This window comes from Bactrocera dorsalis, chromosome 5, assembly GCF_023373825.1.
Source record: "Bactrocera dorsalis isolate Fly_Bdor chromosome 5, ASM2337382v1, whole genome shotgun sequence".
NCBI lineage: Eukaryota > Metazoa > Arthropoda > Insecta > Diptera > Tephritidae > Bactrocera > Bactrocera dorsalis.
Window position 1 is genome coordinate 35242790 of NC_064307.1, and position 25510 is coordinate 35268299.

Genomic DNA, 25510 nt, shown 5'->3' on the forward strand with positions numbered 1-25510 from the left:
TTCGTTGCCTGTATGGGATACAGCACCGTCTTCTTGGAGCCACAGATCGTCCACATCATCGTCCGGTGCGAAATAAGCACTAGTCAAGCATTCTTCATTGAGTGTTACATTGTGGCCGGCTTCATTTTTGGAGAAATATGGACGAATGCTTTCCTCTTCCTATAGAGCTCACCAAACATTAAGGTTTTGAAGATGTAACGGCGTCTTAATAACGGCTTGTGTATTATAATAACTCCATTTAACCGAAAGTGAGCTTCACAACTGAACAAAATATTTTGTCTTTTTAAAATCGGGGTTGGTGGCCATCTCATTTTTGTCCATTCACCGAACGTGTGATGCCCTCGATGGTTATTATGTTTCAATTCCTGCACACGCAAACCATGAATTTTCTACAGAACGATCTTTAAAGAGAATTACTCCAAATTCAATTGTTGCGTGCGAGTTCTGAAGGACTCATTCTTTGAAACTTTGCTCCACCTGTGATGCGCATTACCTACAAGAGTGAACGTCGTGCGAATCCGATCCATGTTTGCTCGATCTACCGATTCTAGTTTGGTAATAAATGTACACGATTAGTAAACGTGGTTCCGTAGAAGATCTGATCATTATGAAATAGCAAACCAAACGATGTATAAATCAGGTAACGAAAGAAGTATTGCTTCATTGAAAACTGAACTTTACAAAAGGCACCCGTTTTGAATAGTGTATATGTCATACAACTTAATTTCTTAACAGTGATTCACTAAGTAAAGCGTGACCCAAAACAACTTTAGGTTGGTTGGTTGCAGTAATAATTAAGTTTCATATTTCCCGTTATAAGAGTATGTGTAAGTAAGTTGTGAAATGGCACAAAAGTATAAACTAATTGACACACTTACAAGTCGAAGGTTTGACATTGGCAACACTGCTAGCAACTCCATGGAATTCTTGTCATACGAGTACAATAAAATCACACCGCAGTCATCTTAACCGGACTGTCTGCTGCTTTAATTAACACAGAGGATGATTGATTACGACTAAATAAGTTTCATCATTCATTTGAATTACAGATAAACTTTCTACACCGGCGAGACAGCTACCTCACTTCGAAGACTGAACGCCATCATTGTGAAAAAGTTTGCCTTCATAACAATTGAGGTGAGTGCTCAAATGTCTGGTAAAAATTAATTAAATAGATGTAGCTAGTTCAAGTGGTTATGCCGTCGGCATTCCCTGTAGATACAGGAAATTCCATATACTGTTTTAGCGGCCAGATAGCGACATGTTAAGAATTGAGTCGCTGATAATTGTTGCAAAGAATAGAGAGGTGGTAAGACCTTAAGACTTTGGCATCTTTCATCCAGAAATTAATTAAGTTAAACAATTTAACAGGACGAGGCTCCTATCCGCAGTTATTAAAGCAGAAGTACCTATCCTAGGCACTCAATGAAATTGAAAGCGAAGTTAGGCATTCCTCGATCAGCACTGTTAAAGAGTTGCCGCTCTGCTATCTGTGTGGACGGCCACTTTTCTGAATGTGGCTGCACTCCGGAGCAGTAAATCTACTGCCACCTTAATGAATGTAACCATGGCCGGGAAGACACTGTAATAGTCAAGAAGTCTGAAGCTGTAGACTATAGAAAGCTCAAGACAGTAAACCCCTCTACCAAGCTTTCCTTCAAGCTCTGACCCATTCATAAAAAAGCTTACTGTTCTCCTCATCCACAACTCTCTTGCCGGTATATGGGTAGAGAAGGAGCCGCCAGAGTTCGGTTTGGCGGACATAAAGACTCTACACAACATAATGGGCTTGAGAGCCAGAGGATCACTTTCTGTGAGAGAACCCATCTTTTGCGAAATTGTTTCTCTACAGAAGTACAAGGCAATCAATGACCCTTTTGCTCTTTAGATATCTCACCAATAAGTTGCGACGCTGATCCACTACATCATCTGCTTAGGCTCTTATTCAGCAGCCACGATCTTCAAGTTTTCTAGCAGGTCGCTAACGACCAGGATCTATAGAAGAGGAGAGAGAACTCCACCTTGTGGGGTTCCCCTGCAGACATCACTGTTATTTGCGTTTTGTTTTAATTGTATATGTTTGGAGTTTTCGTATCTTTCTCGAGTTTGCTTTGAGAAAAACGACATAGATCTTGAAGAATAACTTAAGAATTTTAAAGTTATGAACAAAGTCCAACTATATTTTGCCCACAGTAGTACATTGAGTTAGTGGAGAAGTGTTTTGACTAGGAATACATATGTCCCTTTTTATCTTCGATACTCAGGCCTGTTGAGTTTTCATTACTGAGTTCGAAGCCCAAGTAAGTAAAAACTAACACAGCTTTAAATTCGTATTGGTATATTTTCCCTCTTGGTGCAGGCAAATTCAATACCTTCATGAATAAATTCGTAATCTGGATACTTGAAAACTGTGACATTTTCTATTATACCCAAGGCAAAAACAATGTTTGCAGAACGGGGTTACCAGTATTATTTCTATCAGTGTTTACTTTATGTATTTATTCTCTTTTATTCTCCTTAAGGTTATCGAAAAGTTTTGAATGTGTTGTTAGTGGAATGTGAATGAAATAACATTAAAAACGCACTGACAGCCGAGAACTTACTCACAATATAATATACGAAAAGTTATTGTAGGCTTTATGCGGCTGCTGTATTTTTCAAATATTTTGCCTTTGGAAAAAAAAAGCGAAACTGTTGAATGAACAGAATTTTTCATGTATTCAAAGGATTGTTCGTTGTTGACTTTTGACTTTTCTGTTCATGATACATGTGTTTGTAAGCATATAAATGTTTTCTTCAGGCTATTGGGGGTAACAGATATATGAACAATGTCACACAGAGACATGATAGTCGTACGCTCAAAATTAATAAAATTCTGTAAAATATTGTGCTTTTGCGCAGGCATCTTTCGCAAAATACAAGGCATTGTATGATGACAGTTTTACAACAGAGGGGTAATATTATATAATGCTTACGGCAATTGTGCATATACACATATTGTATCAACAACAGATGAGTGGAAATATTTGTGTGAAAATAACATATTTGTTTGGTGTAGCTGAAAACAAACTCACATGTGTACTTTATTTAAATATTTTGGCGAAATCTGTTACTTGAAATAATGACTTGTTCCGCTTGTAAACTTCAACAGCCAGCTGGAAATAGAAATATAATTAGAATCGTTTTGTGGTGACAAGGATTCATTCGGCGATTTCTTTCCATTGAACATTACCTGTGTTTCCTGGGGTAAAAAATAGCCCAAAAAATTTTTTTTTATACATATAAAATTAAATATTAAATTATTTATTATTGAAATTAGAATATTAGAATTTTTTATTTTTTAATATTTAACACACATACACTTTTAGCAAAAAAATTCTGAAATTTTTTGATAAAATATTTTAAACTCAGTCATTGATATGCCATTTCCGGTAACCCCTCGGAAAAAAGATGCGCCCGTGCTGGCAATATAACTTCAAAAGAAAATAAGTGTTTAAGGTAAGACCTTAACTTGGAGCTTTGATAAAGGAAAAAAACAGAACATTTGATTATTGGCAGACATTTTTACAAAAAAATTTAAATTTCGCCACATTTTTTTTTTCAAATAGTTTTAATCGAAGAACCTCCGTTCAAGTATCTAGAAGACTTGTGTAAAATTTTATGAAGATCTGTTGAGCAGTTTTCGAAAAATCTTTAAAATCGACTTTAAAAAGACAGTTTCGAGGAAAGCGCGTTTAAAGACGGCGATCTATGCCTGGCTAGCTTAACGCGAAGAAGTTCTCAAGACTGTATTTCTGAAACCGTTACGCGGATCTATTAGAAAATTTGGGATAATATTCTAGAGGTGTTGCAGAATTTAATAAGATAATAAAAAGTTAATTGTTTGAAACCCCTAAACCAAATCGATAAGATGCAGAAGGAATTCGTAGTCTGATTTATCAAGCTCAGCACATATACATGCTATCGATGCAAAAATAACCTCTTCTCGTCGACCATTCGACTTAATGGCTTCGGTGCTTATTTGATCTGCACGATATTTAACAATTCATCTACGGATGGTTGCTTTGCCATACGCAGAGCTCCACGTATTGCCAACCAACCCACATTATGGTATTATAAGTACTTCTTTGTTCGTAAAAAAATCGTGGAAAAATTGTGATTCATTACGAACGTTACTTTTTATCAAAATACTAAAACTTAAATTATAATGATACCGACCTTCAAAAAACCGCCAGAGGTGAGCGTTATAGACTGGTCAATATCTACCAACTCGGTCCGTTTCGGTTTGGTTGGGTTAAGTTGTTCGCCTGAGACCCAAAAAAAAATCACTGCTTAGATACCAATATGCCTATTTATTCTCATATTTATACCAAAACCTTAAGAACACCGCACACTTTCGCAGATGTTCGTCTCAGAAATAACATATATGTACAAATCATCCAATAGCGGGTGTTGCGTCAAGCGACAAAATATATATTTAAACCTAAAACTGAAATTAAGAAAAATGAATTGTAAAAAATGATAAATATTGAATTATATTAGTTTTGTATACTTACCCTAATAATTTTATATATACTTACCTTAATCTATTACTATAAGTTAACAAAATGAACTACTCACCTCTTTTGTACATACCTGTATACTTCCAATCCAACTGTTTTTTCCCGTTAGCTTTAAGATTTAGGCTAAGTCATCTAGTTGCTAAAATAAAGAAAGGAATTGTAATTCGACTGCAAAAGAACTCGCACGCGTTTCGCTTTTTCGCTTTTTCGCCGTCGCAATTTTCAGTAAATTCAAGTGTCCGGTGCAGGCAATTGGTCAAGTTGTGTTCAGTGACTATTTAAAATATATATATTAGACAGACACGCACCCCAAAAAACTAGAACTTCAATTCTCAAAAACGCTTGAGAAATTTCATGGCGCCCGAGCAGGGACTAGTGCGTGTATTTTAAATTAATAATAAAATATAAAATTAAAAATTAAAATAACATACCTGTGTTCGATATCATTTTCGGTACCAATTGCCTGGACAATACTTTTCGGTTTTCGGTCTTGTGTAGTGAAAACAAGTGAAAATTAAACATATAAAAGAAACATAAGACGAAACGTAAAAAGAAATTAAAACAAAAAATAATTTGTTTGCGAAAAGACGGGTTATACTTACCTATCGACATACATATGTATGTGGATGTGCCAAAGTGAAGTATCAGAAGTGCAGTGAATAATTCGAAACAACAAAAATATACAGTGCGCAAAGTGAACAAAAAGTGAAAAAATATAGTGTGGTGCAGTGATACCTAAACAGCAAAAGAAACAGAAGAAAATAAATAAAAATACAATTTAAGAAAATAAGTGTATAATTAAAATACCTACCAACTCCGCTACTCACAAAAAACAAAAAAAAAAAAACAAGAAGTGCATATGTGCAAGCACCCAAAAAAGTGCAAGTGCTCGAAGTGATAGGGATTGAAATAAATAAAAAAGTGTGAAAAGGCGCACAAGTAAATTGGGACAGTGAATTCTAAAAAAAATCGTACCAAAGTGTTTAACCTTGTGATTAACGATAGGACCGTCCTAAAACGTTAAAAAAAAAAAAAAAACAGTTTTTAAAAACCGGTGGAAAATCCGTTAAAAAAAAAAAAGAAGAAAAACTGTTTCAAGTGCCGCGTTAAGAGAACCGGTAAAAGCAAAGTGCCGGTATAAGCACCCGTTGTTGCCATACCGCCACTACTGAAATCACTGCCGCCATCAACGCTGCTGCCATCAACACTGCTGCAATCAACGCCGCTGCCATCAACGCTGCTGCCATCAACACTGCTGCCATCAACGCCGCTGCCATCAACGCTGCTGCCATCAACACTGCTGCCATCAATCCGCTGCCGTCGTGGGAATGAGCTGCCGCTGCATCCTGTGCCAAAGGAACGTAAGCGCCGGCAAACAGCCGACGCACCAGGTAACGAGTGCGAATTACTGAAAGCAGTGCAAACAAAAAATAAAACGAAAACACATAAAAATAAAATTGAAATAAAGACTAGTGCACACTTTCAGTTTTGGCTCTCCCTTTTTTCACTTTCAATTATATTGACGTTCTGTAAATACATATACATATACATATATAAATTCATATCTATAATAACGTATATAAATAAACATATACATTATTAAATATAATAAGCATACGCACATATATGTATATGCGTACGCAAGTGAATAAGGGATTTTGGGATTTGCGGTAGCCCTTTATTTTTTAAAATAAAGGTTGAAAAATTATTAATTGCAAATTAAATTGTCACATTTTTCGCAATTTTTTCGAAACGCGTTTGCAATTATCGGTCGTTTTTTCGCAATTTTTGTCGATTTTCGTTCGGACATTTTCCGATTAAATTACTTTTTTTGTGCTATTGCTCATTTTGCGCATTTATCGGTTTGGCTTTCGTATACTTGAGAATCGATATTATTTTTTTTTTTCGTTTTCGTCACCGATTCCAAATATATTTGTTGCCAACTTTTATTGCTATTCGTTTGGCTTTCGTATATTTGGGAATCAACATTTATCTTTCGTTTTCGTTATCGATTCTCAGTATATCTGTTGCCAACCGTTATAGTCTTTTTCGGAAATTTTATTTAAACAAGCAAAATGAGCAAGCCAAAGCCAACTCTCGCAAACCTGTCTCCAAGTAAGGAGTTGACGGACTTAAAATCGTTGAGACGTCAAAGAACGGTTGCGAAAAGTAGTATTTTGCGCATTAAAACGGGCCTCCTCGAAAAAACTATGTCTTTAGATCCAATAGAATTGGAATGTCGTTTAGATATATTAAATTCACATAGTGAAAAATTAATGAAATGCCAATCAAAGATTGAAGAAATTGATGAGGACGACATGGCCCGAGGGGAGTTAGAGGACATAATCGTTGAAACGAAGTCCATAATTAAGTCTATTTTAGCCAAAAATAAAACTTCACTTGCCGAAACATCTTTTGTAGCTTCTCACAGCTCAAGGCTCCCTAAAATGAATTTGCCGAAATTCAAGGGAGAATATTCAGAATTTAAAAACTTTATGAGTTTGTTTGAGAGCTTGGTTCATAATGATCCAAATATCCCAGATATAGAAAAATTTAACCATTTGGTAAATTGTCTATCTGGAGAGGCGTTGGGAACAGTTAAAGCGTTTCAGATGTCGGATGAAAATTATCCGAAAGCGTTGGCAAGTCTCAAAAAAGTTTATGATAATAAATGTTTGATATTTTTCAATACAATATCTAAACTTTTTGAGCTGCCAACAATCCCAAAGCCTTCTGCGCCTTCCCTGCGTTCAATGATTGACGAAGTGTCCGCGGTATATGATTCATTGCTATCGCTGGGCGATGAAAAACAAATAACGAACGCAATAATCATACATATTGTAATGACAAAGGTTGACCCTGCCACCCGATCCAAATGGGAAGAAGCGCTGGACTATGACAAACTGCCACTGTGGAAGGACTGTGAGGCCACCTTAAATCGAAGATACCAGCAGCTGTCAGCGGAAGGAGCATCACACTCTAGGACGAAGCCCATACCTACAAGCAGTGCGCATCATGGGAAACAACAACAGATGGACAGGACCAAATCGGCGCTGGTTGCTGCAAATACGAGGCAGCCTCTTTGCCAACAGTGCAAATCGAGGGATCACCATTTGACTGCCTGCCCCACCTTCAAGGCGCTTCCGGTGCAGCAGAGGTTCGAGTTCGTGAAATCGGTGCCCTTATGCATAAATTGTTTGCGTAAGGGACACACTGTCTCTAAATGCAGAGCGGATAGATGTCGTGTGTGCAACCGATCGCATCACACATTATTGCACCAGTATCCGGTTTCCTTCCCCGCTGCACCTCATCCGCAACCATCAACCACACATGCCATGCATACAGCCAGTATGCCGGATCGGGTCATGTTGGCTACAGCAGTAATTTTAGTGAGAACCAGCTGTGGAGATTACCTGCCTGCGAGAGCCTTGCTGGACTCAGGCTCCCAGGTCAACTTTATGACGGAGGACTTGGCACAAAAGTTGCGGATTCGACGTCAGCACAAAACATTAAGCGTAATTGGAATTGGCAATTCCAATACAAAAGTGGGGTCAAAACTAAACGCGTTTGTCAAGTCCCGGTTGAATAATTTTGAATTTTCGGCGGAATTCTGGGTAATGCGATGCATTTCGGCAAATCATCCAGACCATAACATCAATGTTAATGGCTGGCAAATTCCGCACAATATTGAATTGGCGGACCCAGAATTCCACAAATCTAAAAAAGTGGACATCCTATTGGGTGCTGAAACATTTTTCGACCTTTTAGCTGTTGGCCAAATTAAAAATGGTCCTAACCAACCAACACTTCAGAAAACCCTTTTAGGATGGATTGTGTCTGGCAAATACGCCAGTAATATAAGTTCTCCTCCCAGATTACATAGCACATTATGCCAAGCTGAAGAAGACTTAACGTCAATCGATTCAGTAGTCCAAAAATTTTGGGCTCTAGAAGAATTACCTTCAGAATCAAATGGCATCAAATTCACACCAGAGCAACAACAGTGTGAAAACTTTTTCGTTAATACTACTCAAGTATTGCCTTCAGGACGGCTTCAAGTCAGAATGCCCTTTAAAGCTGACCGTAAGTTACTCGGTCACTCATATGAAACCGCAGTTCGGCGGTTTCAGGCCCTGGAGAGAAGGACATTAAAAGATCCAGAACTTCGCAAAATGTATCTGGACTTTATGAATGAATATAGAGCATTGGGTCACATGAGCCCAACGAACAATAAGATCCCGAGTGAGCCACACTACTTCATTCCGCATCAATGCGTTTTAAGGCCCGAGAGCACAACAACCAAATTACGTGTTGTATTTGATGCTTCGAGTCGATCTTCAACTCAAATAGCGTTGAATGAACTTTTGATGGTAGGTCCAACCATCCAAGAAGAATTATATTCAACTCTTCTTCGTTTTCGATTACATAAGTATGCACTAACAGCGGACATTACTAAAATGTACCGTCAAATAATGATGCATGAAGAAGACAGAAATTGTCAACTTATTGTGTGGAGAGAGCATCCTTCTGAGCAAATTCAAATTTTTCGTCTTAACACCGTAACATACGGCACTGCGCCTGCTCCATTTCTCGCAACACGGTGTTTGCAAATGCTCAGTGATGCCAATACAATGAAATATCCACTCGGTTCATTGGCCATCAAAAGAGACTTTTATGTTGATGATTTATTAACAGGGTCCGAAAGTTTTGAGTCTCTAGATCTTTTGAGAAGTGAGGTAATTAAAATATTAAACTCGGCAGGATTCTCCTTAACGAAGTGGTTTTCGAACCACCCTAAATTTTTCGACAGTGATTGCACTGAAAAGTCATTAAGCTTCAATGACAAAAGTTCCACTAAAACGTTAGGAATCCATTGGTTGCCGAAAGAGGATTTGTTTCGATTTGTTTTAGATGATAATTTTAATGATCTGCGAGCCACTAAAAGAAATATATTATCAGTTTCTGCTCGCCTTTTTGATCCTCTTGGATTAATAGCCCCACTAGTTACCAAAGCAAAAATCTTATTGCAAGAGCTTTGGATCCAAAAACTAGATTGGGATGAGTCGATTCCATTGCGCCTTGACACTAGCTGGCAGAACTTTAAAGCCAACCTAATGCAGCTCTCATCGATAAGCATTCCTCGTTACGTAAACGTTGAGTCGAGTGCCATCTGCCAAATACATGGCTTCTCCGACGCCTCAATAAGGGCGTACGGATGCTGCATATACATACGAAGCCAATCTGCTAGTGGTATTAAATGCATGCTGCTTACTGCAAAGTCTAGAGTGGCTCCGCTGAAGACCAAATCTCTTCCGCGTCTTGAGCTCTCGGCAGCACATCTTCTTTCGAAATTATGGTCAAGAGTAGCGCCTATGTTGAGTCGACATTTCGAAAATATTACATTTTGGACAGACTCTGAAATCGTTTTACATTGGATTAAAACACATCCATCTTCACTACAAACCTTCGTCGCAAACAGAGTGTCCGAAATCCAAGAGTTGACTGACAAAGTACATTGGCGACATGTGCCAACGAAACAAAATCCTGCGGATCAAGTGTCTCGGGGTTGTAACGTGGACGAATTGAATAATTCAATATGGTTTGGCGGTCCACAGTTCCTCCTAGAAGACCCTGCATTATGGCCAATTAATAACCACTTCCAGCTCTCACCAGAAGACGAAGCATTAGAGAAGAAGAAAAATACATTTACATTACTTTCGACTACTGAGAAAAATTCAATATTGGACCTTATTGAAAAATTTTCTTCTCATAAAAAATTGCTTCGTGTGGTCGCTTATATATTACGATGGATCAGGCGACCACCAAAATCCTCCAGAGGCCAAGATCTGACTTCAGAAGAGCTAAACTTGAGCTTTCTAAAAATTGCACAGGTGGTCCAACATTCAGAATTTTCGGATGTTATTCAAAAATTGCATAAAGGCACCACCCTACCCGCAAACTTGCAAAAACTTAACCCGTTCGGATATGTCGCTGTCATTCAAATTAATCCGAGTAGGAGGTCGCTTATTAAATGCACCTCTCCCATACGATGCCAAATTTCCGCTTTTATTAAATAAAAGTTCGCACTTCGTTATAACGTACTTACGGTTCCTGCACATTCGAAACCACCACGCTGGGGCAAAAGCGTTGGTTGCGCTTCTTCGAGAACGCATATGGCTAATTAATGCCCGAGAAGCTTGCAGTAGAACCGTAAGAAACTGTATACATTGTTTTCATTACAAGCCGAAGTTGCAAAACCAAATAATGGGAAATTTGCCAGTCGAAAGACTTCGAGCACTACGGCCCTTTCTGATATGTGGCGTAGACTTTTGTGGTCCCATATATACAACGTTAAAAATACGTGGTCGACCACCCGTAAAAACGTATATAGCAGTTTTCGTTTGCTTCACTTCAAAAGCAGTACATTTAGAACTAGTCTCGGACCTGTCTACTAATTCTTTCATTTTCGCCCTCAAAAGGTTCATTGGACGCCGAGGGATGCCGACGAAAATATTCAGCGACAACGCCACCAATTTCGTCGGCGCCGACCGCAAGCTGCGCGAGCTGAAGGAGGCGTTTCTAGCGCAAGCGCCAGAACTAGTGGGGTTCGCAGCCGAAGAAGGATTCAGCTTCGGCTTTATACCACCCAGGGCGCCGCACTTCGGCGGATTATGGGAGGCGGCCGTGAAGTCCGCCAAACATCTAATCGTTCGCGCACTCGGCAACGCTCTACTAACTACGGAAGAGCTCTCAACGCTACTGGCCGAAGTGGAGGCCATTTTGAACTCGCGTCCTCTAACACCGTTGAGCCAGGACCCCAACGACGGAGAAGCACTAACTCCAGCGCACCTCTTAATCGGTTGTCCTCTGCGAGCACTGCCCCCAGCACAAGTGCCAACGGACCCAATTCGTTGCTGCGAGAGATGGCAACTTGTTTGCTGTCTCAAGCAACAGTTTTGGCAACAGTGGTCCAAAATATATCTAACGAGCCTTCAGGAGCGCAACAAATGGCTCCACCCCAAACGCAACCTGCAGCCAGGCGATCTCGTCCTCGTTCACGAAGACAACGTGCCGCCGCAGCAGTGGGTAATCGGCCGCGTCGGCGCAACCGTCGAAGGCCAAGACGGCAAGGTACGAGTGGCAGACGTGGCAACCAAGGCGGGCACCATTAAGCGCCCAATTCACAAACTCGCATTACTGCCCATAGATGTTGAAGGATCCTGATCATGTCAAGGTGGCCGGTGTTGCGTCAAGCGACAAAATATATATTATATTTAAACCTGAAATTAAAATTAAGAAAAATGAATTGTAAAAAATTATAAAATATTGAATTATTTAAATTATTGTATACTTACCTTAATTATGCATTCATACTACTAATCTACTACTTACCTTAATACTTACCATAATCTATTACAATAGTGAACGAAAAGTTGAAGATAATTATATTTACCCCTTTTTTATACATATGAACATTACCACTAGTTTAAGCCGTTAGTTTAAGATTTAGGCTAAGCAACTAAATGAAATTAAATAAAGAAGCATTGTATTAAGAACCATCGAATCGACCGGACGCGTTTTCATTTATTATCGCATTTATTTTCGAGACAGGCAATTAGGCTTCTTGTTTTATTCGCGCATTTCCCAAGTTTATATTTTCTCTTCTCAAAAACGCTTGAGAATTTTCAACAGCTATAATATATGCATTAGCCGTTCTGACAAATGAGCAGCTTCTTGGTGAGGAAACGGACATTTCGGATCGGATAGTTTATATATACTTTGTAGGGTATCCAACATTTTTTGAGTTTTAATCATTTGACATATAAATAACAGCCACAACAGAAATATAAATTATGTGAGAAAGTTTTAAACTATACTACTATGAGCAAAATTAGTAAGACTTTGTTCATAACTTTAATATTCTTAATTTATTCTTCAAAGTCTATATCACAATCACTAATGTCACCTTCCTTGGCTCAAAACACTTGTGCCAAATTTTTTTTTAATTCTCTAAACAGTTGCTAAATCCAATTTCTGGATTAGCATTCAATGCGTGTAGCGATTCATGTTTCATGTCTTCAATTTACACAAAGCAATTTTACCGAAAAAACTAAGAGTTTTCGGCCCAAATTTCCGACATCATTTGTACGTATATCTTCACGGAAACAACGCTAAACACTCAAGCGATATTCCTTGTTGACAGTTTGGCAGGTCGGAAGGAATTCGGAGCGCACCACACATCGTTAATTGAAAAAAAATTATCAACATAACCTTGAGTTTTGACTGCTTATACGTGTTTTTTTGGCTAAGGATAAGATCCAAGATTCATCTCCACTAAATTTCATGATATCCTGATGCTGGTTTTTAGAAAAGTTGCGTGGTTCGAAACCAATCGGCTTTTAATTTTCATACGCCCAAATAATCTCTTAAAATGGTTTCAACTGAACTTTCGATATTCCAACGCAGCCAGTGAGATCTCTGACTGTTAATCGTCCAATCTCAAGCACCAATTCCTTTACTTTTTGCCCAAAGTGGTGGTCTCGCAATTTGATCGGATTAAGAATGTGTTTTAAAGCCTTACCTTTATCTTAAGATTAATTAAGAAGAAATAAGTGTATAAATATTAGATACAACTTTTAAAGAACTAGTATATACCAAATATATAAATTAGTAGGAAAAACGAGAAATTTGTTTCTTTTTATATAAGTAGTGGAGGGGCTGTCTATTGGCTGTTTGAAGAAAACATCAACAATTGAAAGTAATATATAATATAAGAGATATGAAGTTTTGACCAAAGCTAGACCAATTTCATTCATATTGCATTATCGAATAACCATATTAATTTTAAGAAAAATTTTCCTCCTGGTTTCTGTAAAATATCGCACCTTCAAACTTTTAATACCACTGTATCCTGAATGTATATGTGAGGTATGGCAAGCATTCTCCCGATTTATACGTTTTTGGCAACACAACGAGAAGCTATCTTAATTTCATTAAGGTAATGTATAATATATATTAATGGATCTATGTGCAATAGCGCCAAATTTAATTTCCATGTATATCTTTATATTAGGTAAATGAGAATCTTGGCGAAGTATTGACATAGAAACAGGATACCACAAAATTTGCTTCACATTCAAATTATAAGAAATTAAAAAGGATTACATTATTATTTTTCATATAGCGTAAGCCAAAAATTAAAGGTTTCTAAAAATTCACTGAATATAAGTATTAGTTTTTAATTTTTCTGTCGAATTGTAACTTGCATGGAATTTATTTCTCTATAAATACTATACCATACTTATATTCAAAGAAAATTATGTGCATGTTGTGAGCCGGTTGTCAGGATGCATGGATAGGTTTTTGTTGTTACTGCAGTTTGCAGAAATCCTCATCTAATTAAAACTTCAATAATTGTGCGCAAACCGAAAGCGTTTTGTTACTATTATTATTTCGTAATAAGTCCTGGCTTGCGTTGGACAAATGCTGCACTAATCAGAAACCCCAACATAAACAACCTAAATATAAACTGGATTTTGCTATTTTCCCCGAAAATGTAACACTGCAATAGAGTAGCATTTTCAGTCTAAAAACGGTAACTTATGGCGAGGTGTGAGACTTTATTTCCGGCTAATTCTCTTAAACAATATTTCTAAAATTTTTTATGAAAACTGCCTACAAACTAAATTCAAAAGATGTAAGAATGTACTGGAAACACCAATACCATTAAAAATTATTTTCATGCACTTACTGGAAACTTTTTTTTAACTCTCGTCTTCAAATCCCAAAAATGTGGATTTCTGTGCCTTTGGCTGACTTTTTATTGAAAATGTAGATAATCACATTGTGCCATACCGTAAAGTGTTGAAAACGTGAGTGTGTCATTTAAACAAAAAAATTTAAATTCGAGGAAGTTGGAAAGAGTTGCAGCTGTTCAAAAATGAGTGAAAATAATGAAAAAATTCGCTATATTTGAAATTTTTGTATAAAAATGGGAAAAATGCCACGCAACCCACGAATGAAATTTGTGAAGTTTACGGAGATGATGTTGTATCAAATTGTTTGCTCGCTTGCGTTCTGGAAATTTCGATTTACACTGATAGAATAATGTCTCTAGCGGAAAAATGGCAAAAAGTGGTCGACCAAAATGGTACATATGTATTTTATTTGTTATTGTAAATATGTATAAAGAAAATAAGGTGAAGTTTCATTAGAAATACGAAAAGACTTTTTTGACTACTAATATACGAGGGCTGCTATATATATTTCTGGCCTAATAATGAAAATAGGCATATTTATCAACGAAAATGTTTTTTCTTTTTTTTTTCGTTGGATTTGGCTCGTCTTGGAAGACCCACACGGTCGATTGCTGTTTTGTTTCGGACTCATACGCATAGATCCATGATTCGTCACCTGTGACGATTGTCTTTTGAAGCACCGCGATCGTATTTTTTCATCATTTCTTTACACCAACGAGCCTTTTTTTGAGAGATTGTCAAATTGTGCGGGATCCCACGAGAACAAACCTTTTTTACGACCTGGTGTTCATGCAATATCGAATGTATGCTGGGCAAGCCTCTATCTGAAGGTGTGTTACATGACGGTCTTGCATCATTATCATCCACGTACGGCATCGATGTTTTCTGGCGCAACGGCTGTTTTTGGACGACCTTCACGGAATTCGTCTTTGAGCGAGCGTCGGCCACGATTGAATTCCACCAAGTTACCAGTTTTTCACAGTGCTATAGGATGGTGCTTCATAGCCATACAAAGATTTTAGTTCATCGATGCACTCTTGTCGTGACAATCCACGTCGAAAGTTGTGAAAAATTATCGCACGAAAATGTTCACGAGTTAATTCCGTTTTTTGGCCGACATGAATTTTTTAATTCCCTGTAAATAAAACAATTCACGATTAAATGACAAAACGTTCTGAGTGATGTTATGCTAAAAAATGTCAAACTTTCCAATGGAAATGTCAGATTGCACCTGGCAACACTTAGTGTTGCCTAGTTCAGAAATATATATAGCAACCTACGTATTAATTCAGTTAGAATCGCTTCTGACAGTAATGTGTCTTGCATCAAAAATAAGAAAAATCGGGTCAGTACACCCCATAACGCCCATGTACTCAATATAATAATTATCGATCTTCATGCACAATTTTGCCGTATTTATTGACCAATATGTAAAACAAGAAGTATAATTGCAGCGTCTATTCACTGGAGGTGCTGCGCTGAGTAAGTATGGGACCCTCTACGTAGAAACCACGCCACGTTTAAAGACTTTCAATTATTTCCGTGATTTAACTGAAACTCTTTAAACATTGTTTTTACATTGACCTTGTTATTGTTTTTAGATAAGTTTTAAATTTATGACAGCTGTCAGACGATGCCAGTCAATGTCGAAATTTTATGAAAACCACCAACCTCAGTGACTTTGAATCTGCTGCTCCTATTCCAAAACAATTTCTAAAATATATAAATTCCGACCACGGCGTCAGCTGTCGTGTATGCGTTTCCATATGCCTAGAAAACTCTTGGATAATATGTAGGTGGCATAAATAACGTTGACAATGAGAGATATTCCCTGAGAGCATGCGAGTACATATTAAACAAAACAAAACTTACTTTTTTGTATTTATTTTTCGTTTTAGCTGATGTTACTCATTTCCACGTCGTTGAAACCATTTTTTCTTATTCCACCTAATATCCGGAAGGAGCGGTATAAACGAAGATACATACGAGTATGTATGTGCACTAGTTAATCTAAGAAGTAGAAAATCGATGAGTTTGGAAAATTTGAGCGTAAAACATTTTTATGATAGACACTATCGCAATTTGTGTTAACTCAATACATGTGAAATGTTCCAAGCTGTATAAGATTTACGTAAAACTTTATTTAGATGAAAATGGTTGAATTCAAAATACCTTGTTGGGAAAATTGTCAGCTGTGTGCATATGCTCATATTTCTCTTCAAGTCCGGTGCTCACATTGACGCATTAAAATATTCGGCTTATTTTTTTGAAAATATCTAGTCAACCTAATATACAATTTGTAAATTCTATATACTTATCCTTCCATAATGAAAGGTATGGATTCTGGCATCAAATCTCAAAGAAGTGTTATAAATCAGGGGTGAGCCATTTCGAAGTTCCCCACTTTTTTAAAGAAAAATACAGAAACTTCAAATTTAATGGGGAATGTTTATTGCCGTTCGGAAGAACATTTTGTGGTATTTATTTTTTAAGATTATCTATTTCAAAAGTTGACCGCGCCTATTTCTCAGATGGTCCAACCGTTGAGTCTAATTATCAATGACCCGTTTGAGCATTTAAATCCATTGATTGGTACGATATCTAGGAAGTGGGCGCCGTCTTGTTGACACCAAATGTCGGCGAGATCAGGAGTTTAAATTTTGAGCTACAAATACATGGTCGGCTATCATAGTGCGTTAACAGTCGTCATTGACGGTTACGTTCTCACCGCCATCACTTTTGAAGAAATTTGAAACGATGACTACACCGGATCACAAACCAGACTAAATCGTTGATTTTTCTGAACGAAATGGCTGCTCTTGAACCTTTTCAGTTGCTCTTCTTCCCAATGTGACAATTTTACATGTTTACAGAGCCATTGAGCCATAGATAGGTCACATCACTTAACAAAATTTGTTTCGAAAGCGTCGGATCTTTTTGAAACTTTTCAAAATGGACGTGGTCTATTCGTTTGAATACTATCCAATAATGAATACTGGGTCTCAATAATATTACGTTTAGTGGGCCGATTATGTTGCTTATAAGTTGAGCGAAGCGCAAGTATATTTTTTTCAGAACGTGAACTCTTTTGTTTGACAAGTGATCTTACCGAAATTTGGCTTATGTATGTAGCTTAAAATCCGAACCATCGCTATAATTTTCGGACATATCGTTCAGACCTGCCTAGTATAAAGATGTCATACAACTGATCGATCAAGCTCAAGTCTTTTTCAGGTTGCTCTTCTTCCCAATGTGACAATTTACATGTTTACAGAGCCATTGAGCCATAGATAGGTCACATCACGTAACAAAATTTGTTTCGAAAGCGTCGGATCTTTTTGAAACTTTTCAAAATGGACGTGGTCTATTCGGTTGAATACTATCCAATAATGAATACTGGGTCTCAATAATATTACGTTTTAGTGGGCCGATTATGTTGCTTATAAGTTGAGCGAAGCGCAAGTAATATTTTTTTCAGAACGTGAACTCTTTTGTTTGACAAGTGATCTTACCGAAATTTGGCTTATGTATGTAGCTTAAAATCCGAAACCATCGCTATAATTTTCGGACATATCGTTCAGAAACCTGCCTAGTATAAAGATGTCATACAACTGATCGATCAAGCTCAAGTCCTTTTTATTGAAAACTTTTTTATTTGTCAAGACAATTTCTGGAAATTCCTCTCTCCCCACTGTCCAGCTCATTTATAGTATGGGAACCTATCATCCTAGAAACAAATATCACAAACAATTCATTCTCGGCTACTTCTTAATGAACTGGCACGCAGATAAGGTGCTCTCAGTTATAGACTGCTAAGTTGTTTTGCCGCTTCTATACACTCCTGTACTAACAGTGAACTAATTTCGTAAGCTGAAATCACTTTGAGTGCCGCTTAACTATCTCCCAGTATAGAAATACGTTCATTGAAGTAGTTGGACTGGAGATTTACTTCCATACACTGACTTATAGCAAAAACCTTTGTTTAAATGTGATCGCGGATCATTCGATGGTCAGAGCGGTTCAGCAATGCCTTCCGAGCTGTTAGTGTATCACTTAATAGTGCAATCCCTAAGTAGTTGCTCATGCTCATACTCCAATCAGCCTTACTGCCGAGGGTGACTTTAAAGTGTATTGTTAAGTTTACCTTTGGTAATATCGTCTCTTGGAAGATATGCTAGTTATGTCTCTTCGCCTAAGACCTTCATTTGCTGAGACGAGATCACATTTTCTCTTCCATGCTTGCTGTTGGATAGATTGCTGTGCATATTTAATTTTTTTTTTATGCATATTTAAACACTACTAGACGTATATTACGCAATGTTTTCATGTTTTATTGCGTACTTAATCATCACTTAATATGTTTTCATATAATTTTACACAGCGCCTTTAGCACATAGCAGCTAATTCGCAGAAATTCACGAGATTAAAGTAAATTTCCATATGGACAGCATAATCACGTATCCGAAACGAATAAAATTTAATGAGAAAATTTCAAATTCATCTATTACACGTGGATTTCACGCTCTCATTTTCGGCATGAGTAAATAAAAAGCAATTTGTAAATTTTGCTGCGAAACTCAGTGAAAGCGTGTGCATATTTAATTGGGCTTGCAGAATTGCTCAACAACCGGGAAAAAGGTGAAAGCAAGTCACAATCATTTACGATTGTAGGAGTGTGTATGTAAGCATACCTGGCAATACCGCTATATCTTTCATAACCGCACACGAGTATATACTACATAAGCAACTTCAGCAAGAGTACTCAAAAACTTTTTAATTGAATATGATTGCTGAAAAGAGAGCCCATGTAACTTTTAAGAATTGCAGGGAGATATACAGATCGTATATTACATGAGTGAACGATTCGCCTTAATTTTTACCTCATCGGTATAACGAGTTCTGTAGAACCGCGTTCAAAGCTTGCTTCGGGTTGAATACGATGTCATATTCATCTAACAGCAGGCTCAGGTGTTCGATGAGCATCCAAAGAGTTGGTTAAAGTCATGCCCTCGGTGCATGTTCGATATATATTTGGTATGTCGAGGCCGATTCTGGATAAGTAGAAGTATAACCTGCTTTAGTATCCAGAACAAAGTGCCCAAGGATCACTCTAGGTTCCCAGAGCAACTCGAGCTCTCCGTCTGCATGACGGTGTTGCTGGATACACTGTGAATGGCGGACAATGCGTGTCTAAAGTTTGGTTGTGTCCGAAGTCTAATCGGTGTACTGTTTGATATCGCCGCCGTAGTCAAGGAAAGAGCTTTTAGCTTAGCAACGCGGGGCAGTCAAGAAAAAAGTATTGAGATTTTCCACAACATCGTTTTTCCACACAGCTTCTACTGTTGGCGTCTGGTATAATTCCCAGCCAGTGTGGATGCCAATACCGCAGTGGCCTGTTGATAACCTCACAACTATAGAAAGGTCAGCTTTACTTGGAGACATCGAATGTACCGATGGTGGTTCAGCGCTGGCTAAGCTTCCGCGAAGCCCGACTATCTATTAGTAGCACATAAGAGGATATGGGATCACCGATCTGCTCGCATTCTACCGATAGCGGTTCTAGGGTGCCTTCTACAAATTTTTTGGAACAATAAATTTAAAAGTTTTCTTCGAAAGAGCTTTGGAAAATTCATTTTTATCCGGTTATCTAAATGTATATAACCCCTTAATCCATTATATGGACCAAATTTGGAGTTTTACCAGTCCAAACCAAGTACCACTTTTATGCCTATCAGTAAAAACTTCCAATTTGTGCATTTATTATGTATTTCTACAAAAATTAAGATAAATATTTACAGAAAATACCACTTCGTGAATTAAAATAATGGAATAAAAACTTAAAGGAAATTTATTATTACGAAATTTGCACACATGATTGCTATTTGGCGCGATCTAATCAAGTGTCAAACTTGAGAGGATGCTTATGCTCGCTAGTTAAATTGCCATTGCACTGCTGCCTCACTGCCTGTCTTTATATATGCATTTTTATGTTTTGACTTTTTATTTCCTGAATAATTTTGTTAGAAACTACTTTCTTTGCTCAACTTCATTTGAATGCTCGTCTTTCTTTCTTTTTTCCACCACCAGCTGATAGCACGTTGAATACTCTCACAGTTTTATTTTTTTTTAATTTTATTTATTTGAGGCTTCCTCTAGGAATGTTTTCATTGTTAAAGCTTTTACGTTATATGGCAGTAGGGGCAGAATGGGATCTGTTACTTAGTACATAGGTAGAATACCTTATTTGTTTACTCGAACTTAGCAATTGTTAGCAAGAGTTGTCACATTTAATGACATTCTCAAAAGCAAATTTTTTCAAAATTACTTAACTGAGACGAAACGGCATATGGCAAACTTTTAAACATTTTTTTGAAAGTGATTTAAAAGTTGACGAATCGATGGAAGCGATCTGTTCTTTCGTTTTTAGAATTACATTTCTAAGTCCACACTGATAAGATTTAAAAAGTTCATTAGAGTAGTGTTTAGCTGTTCTTGCAAATATTTCTATTGAGTCGACTACATACTGATTCCACAATAATTGGCGATCCTCGTGGATATATTTTCATCAGGTAATTTTTTTTAGAGGATGGAGTCATGTGTAGAAGTTCACGCAAGTGAGGAAAGTTCTCCGATCGCCATTCACTTGGGAGTGGCCAGAAACGATTCTTTTACATATGACTCAAGCAGCTCACGACTTCCGGTCTTTGACCAAGTATCCTCTGGGTAGCCTAAGAACATCCGTTTGAAGGCGAGCTAACGTGAGAAGGCGAAACATCCCCTGCATAGGGTTGTGCGCTGGGTTTGGGACCCGCCACGTAAAAAAACACCCCCAATGAAAAAGCAAACACAGCCTCGGATGAGAGGCCTCCCGTTTGATGACGACCATGGCAAACGAAATAAGGACTATGATTTGAGGGCATGCACCTGGAATGTCCGGTCCCTTAATTGGGAAGGTGCCACTGCCCAGCTGGTTGATGTCCTCGTGAAAACAAAGGCTGACATCACCGCCGTCCAAGAAATGCGATGGACGGGACAAGGACAGAGACGAGTAGGTCCTTGTGACATTTACTACAGTGGCCATATAAAGGAGCGCAAGTTTGGTGTTGGATTCGTGGTGGGAGAGAGACTCCGTCGCCGAGTACTATCATTCACTCCGGAGAATGAACGTCTGGCCACAATCCGCATCAAAGCGAGGTTCTTCAACATATCGCTGATTTGCGCCCACGCCCCGACGGAAGAGAAGGACGATGTGACCAAAGATGCTTTTTATGAGTGCTTGGAGCGCACTTATGAGAGATGCCCCCGCCACGATGTCAAAATCGTGCTTGGCGACTTCAACGCCAGGGTGGGCAAAGAAGGTATCTTTGGCACTACGGTCGGTAAATTCAGCCTCCACGAGGAAACATCCCCAAATGGGTTGAGGCTGATCGACTTCGCCGGGGCCCGAAATATGGTTATCTGTAGTACTAGATTCCAGCAAAAGAAGATTCATCGAGGTACCTGGCTGTCTCCGGATCGAAAAACCACCAACCAGATCGATCATGTTGTGATAGACGGAAGACACGTCTCCAGTGTTTTAGATGTGCGTGCGCTCCGTGGTCCTAACATCCACTCGGACCACAATCTTGTTGCAACCAAGATTCGCACCCGCCTCTGTGCAGCAAAAAACGCACGCCAACAAACACAAGGAAGGTTCGACGTCGAGAAGCTGCAATCACAACAGATAGCCGAACGATTTTCTACTCGACTTGCACTCCTGCTCTCTGAGAGCACTCGTCAATAACTCGGTATAAGGGAACTGTGGAACGGCATTTTAAAGTAATTACGTACAGCTGCAACCGAAACCATTGGTTTTCGGAAAATGCAAAAGAACAGCTGGTACGACGAGGAGTGCCGTGTCGCAGCGGAGAGAAAACAGGCTGCCTACCTCGCAACGTTACGATCGACCACAACACGTGCGGGATGGGATAGATACCGAGAGTTGAAGAGGGAAGCGAGACGCATTTGCAGACAGAAGAAGAAAGAGACCGAAATGCGTGAGTACGAACAGCTTGATAAGCTGGCCGACAGGGGTAATGCTCGAAAATTCCACGAAAAGATGCGGCGACTTACAGAAGGTTTCAAGACCGGAGCATACTCCTGTAGAACCCCCAAAGGTGATCTAGCCACCGATGCCCAGAGCATACTTAGATTATGGAGGGAACACTTCTCCAGCCTGCTGAATGGCAGTGAAAGCACAACACCAGGAGAAGACGAACCCGATTCCCCAATCGATGACGATGGAGCAGACGTTCCATTGCCCGACCAGGAAGAAGTTCGAATAGCAATTGCCCGCCTGAAAAACAACAAAGCGGCAGGGGCCGACGGATTGCCGGCCGAGCTATTCAAACACGGCGGCGAAGAACTGATAAGGAGCATGCATCAGCTTCTTTGCAAAATATGGTCGGATGAAAGCATGCCCAACGATTGGAATTTAAGTGTGCTATGCCCAATCCATAAAAAAGGAAACCCCACAATCTGCGCCAACTACCGTGGGGTTAGCCTCCTCAACATCGCGTACAAGGTTCTATCGAGCGTATTGTGTGAAAGATTAAAGCCCACCGTCAACAAATTGATTGGACCTTTTCAGTGTGGCTTCAGACCTTGTAAATCAACAACCGACCAGATATTCACCATGCGCCAAATCTTGGTAAAGACCCGTGAAAGGAAAATCGACACTCACCACCTATTCGTCGATTTCAAAGCTGCTTTCGACAGCACGAAAAGGAGCTGCCTTTATGCCGCGATGTCTGAATTTGGTATCCCCGCAAAACTAATACGGCTGTGTAAACTGACGTTGAGCTGCGCGGGGTGCGCCGTCAGGATCGGGAAGGACCTCTCCGAGCCGTTCGATACCAAACGAGGTTTCAGACAAGGCGACTCCCTATCGTGCGACTTTTTCAATCTGCTGCTGGAGAAAATTATTCGAGCTGCAGAACTGAATCGAGCAGGTACAATCTTTTATAAGAGTGTACAGCTGCTGGCGTATGCCGATGATATTGATATCATCGGTCTCAACACCCGCGCCGTTAGTTCTGCTTTCTCCAGACTGAACAAGGAAGCAACGCAAATGGGTCTGGCAGTGAACGAGGGCAAGACGAAATATCTCCTGTCATCAAACAAACAGTCGTCGCACTCGCGACTTGGCACTCACGTCACTGTTGACAGTCATAACTTTGAAGTTGTAGATAATTTCGTCTACTTAGGAACCAGCATTAACACCACCAACAATGTCAGCCTAGAAATCCAACGCAGGATTACTCTTGCCAACAGGTGCTACTTCGGACTGAGTAGGCAATTGAGAAGCAAAGTCCTCTCTCGACGAACAAAAACCAAACTCTATAAGTCACTCATAATTCCCGTCCTGCTATATGGTGCAGAGGCCTGGACGATGTCAACAACGGATGAGTCGACGTTGCGAGTTTTCGAGAGAAAAGTTCTGTAGAATATTTATGGTCCTTTGCGCGTTGGCCACGGCGAATACCGCATACGATGGAACGATGAGCTGTACGAGATATACGACGACATCGACATAGTTCAGCGAATTAAAAGACAGCGGCTACGCTGGCTAGGTCATGTTGTCCGGATGGATGAAAACACTCCAGCTCTGAAAGTATTCGACGCAGTACCCGCCGCGGGAAGCAGAGGAAGAGGAAGACCTCCACTCCGGTGGAAGGACCAAGTGGAGAAGGACCTGGTCTCGGTTGGAATATCCAATTGGCGCCACGTAGCGAAGAGAAGAAACGATTGGCGCGCTGTTGTTGACTCGGCTATAATCGCGTAAGCGGTGTCTACGCCAGTAAAGAAGAAGAAATACATCTAGGCGGCACTACTAGTCTTGTCGGGGCCAAAAATCAACTACAGCTTAGTAAACAAATTTAGGAATGCTGTAAGCTGGCTGGCAGGTCTAGTCTACTTGTCCATAATTTTGCTTTCCGTTCACAGGAACATTTTTGGCAAAGAAACAGCAGCTAGTTAGCTGAATTAGGCAAGTCAAGAGCCTCTCTTGAACAAATTGCTCTGAAATGTTGGCAAGGTACAACCAAATGCAGGATGATAAAAAAAATATGACCAATTTTGGGTAGGACAAAAACTTAAAACTGACTGATTATTTAGGTCCAGGAAGGGAGTAAATAAATGGTTCTATACTTTCTCTGTAAGTGGAAGCTATCATAAGCGCAAGCAGTATTTACATATACACCTACAAAAAACAATTTTTTTCGTTTGCTGCTTTAGTAATGCACTACATGTACAAGGTCGCTCATACGCACAGCTGCATAATAGCCGTCATATCATACTATTAACCTAGTCAAGTGGTTGATGCCTTTCATCACTCTTACCATCACTATATTTTCGAAAAATCATAAAGCATAGTAATAATATTACTATGTATATTAAATATTAATTTAATTGCTTGTTGTCAATCAGCCAAATGTTTTAAAGATAGCGTATATGTATTTATGTATTGGTAATATTCTGTATATTAATGTAATTATGAAAGGTTTATAAATATTAAATATGACTAATGAAGGTTAATTAAATCGCGAAAACCACAACTATTTGAACTAACTAAATACTCATTTATTAAATAGCAATCTTTTTATACTCTCGCAACAAAGTTGCTAAGGAGAGTATTATAGTTTTGTTCACATAACGGTTGTTTGTAAGTCCTAAAACTAAAAGAGTCAGATATAGGGTTATATATACCAAAGTGATCAGGGTGACGAGTAGAGTTGAAATCCGGATGTCTGTCTGTCCGTCCGTCCGTCTGTCCGTCCGTCCGTCCGTGCAAGCTGTAACTTGAGTAAAAATTGAGATATCGTGATGAAACTTGGTACACGTATTTCTTGGCTCCATAGGAAGGTTAAGTTCGAAGATGGGCAAAATCGGCCCACTGCCACGCCCACAAAATGGCGGAAACCGAAAACCTATAAAGTGTCATAACTAAGCCATAAATAAAGGTATTAAAGTGAAATTTGGCACGAAGGATCGCATTAGGGAGGGGCATATTTGGACGTAATTTTTTTGGAAAGTGGGCGTGGCCCCGCCCCCTACTAAGTTTTTTGTATATATCTCGGAAACTACTATAGCTATGTCAACCAAACTCTATAGGGTTGTTTCCTTCAGGCATTTCCATATACAGTTCAAAAA

General features: G+C 39.0%; 1 protein-coding gene across 1 annotated transcript; it reads left to right on the forward strand.

Annotated features, from left to right (window-relative positions):
* The first annotated feature begins 4456 nt into the window (after positions 1-4456).
* Positions 4457-11826, forward strand: LOC125778997 (uncharacterized). Its single transcript, XM_049459263.1, has 2 exons — positions 4457-5953; positions 11042-11826. The coding sequence occupies exon 2, from the start codon at positions 11061-11063 to the stop codon at positions 11784-11786; it is 726 nt and encodes a 241-aa protein (XP_049315220.1). The 5' UTR covers positions 4457-5953; positions 11042-11060; the 3' UTR covers positions 11787-11826.
* The last annotated feature ends 13684 nt before the right edge of the window (positions 11827-25510 follow it).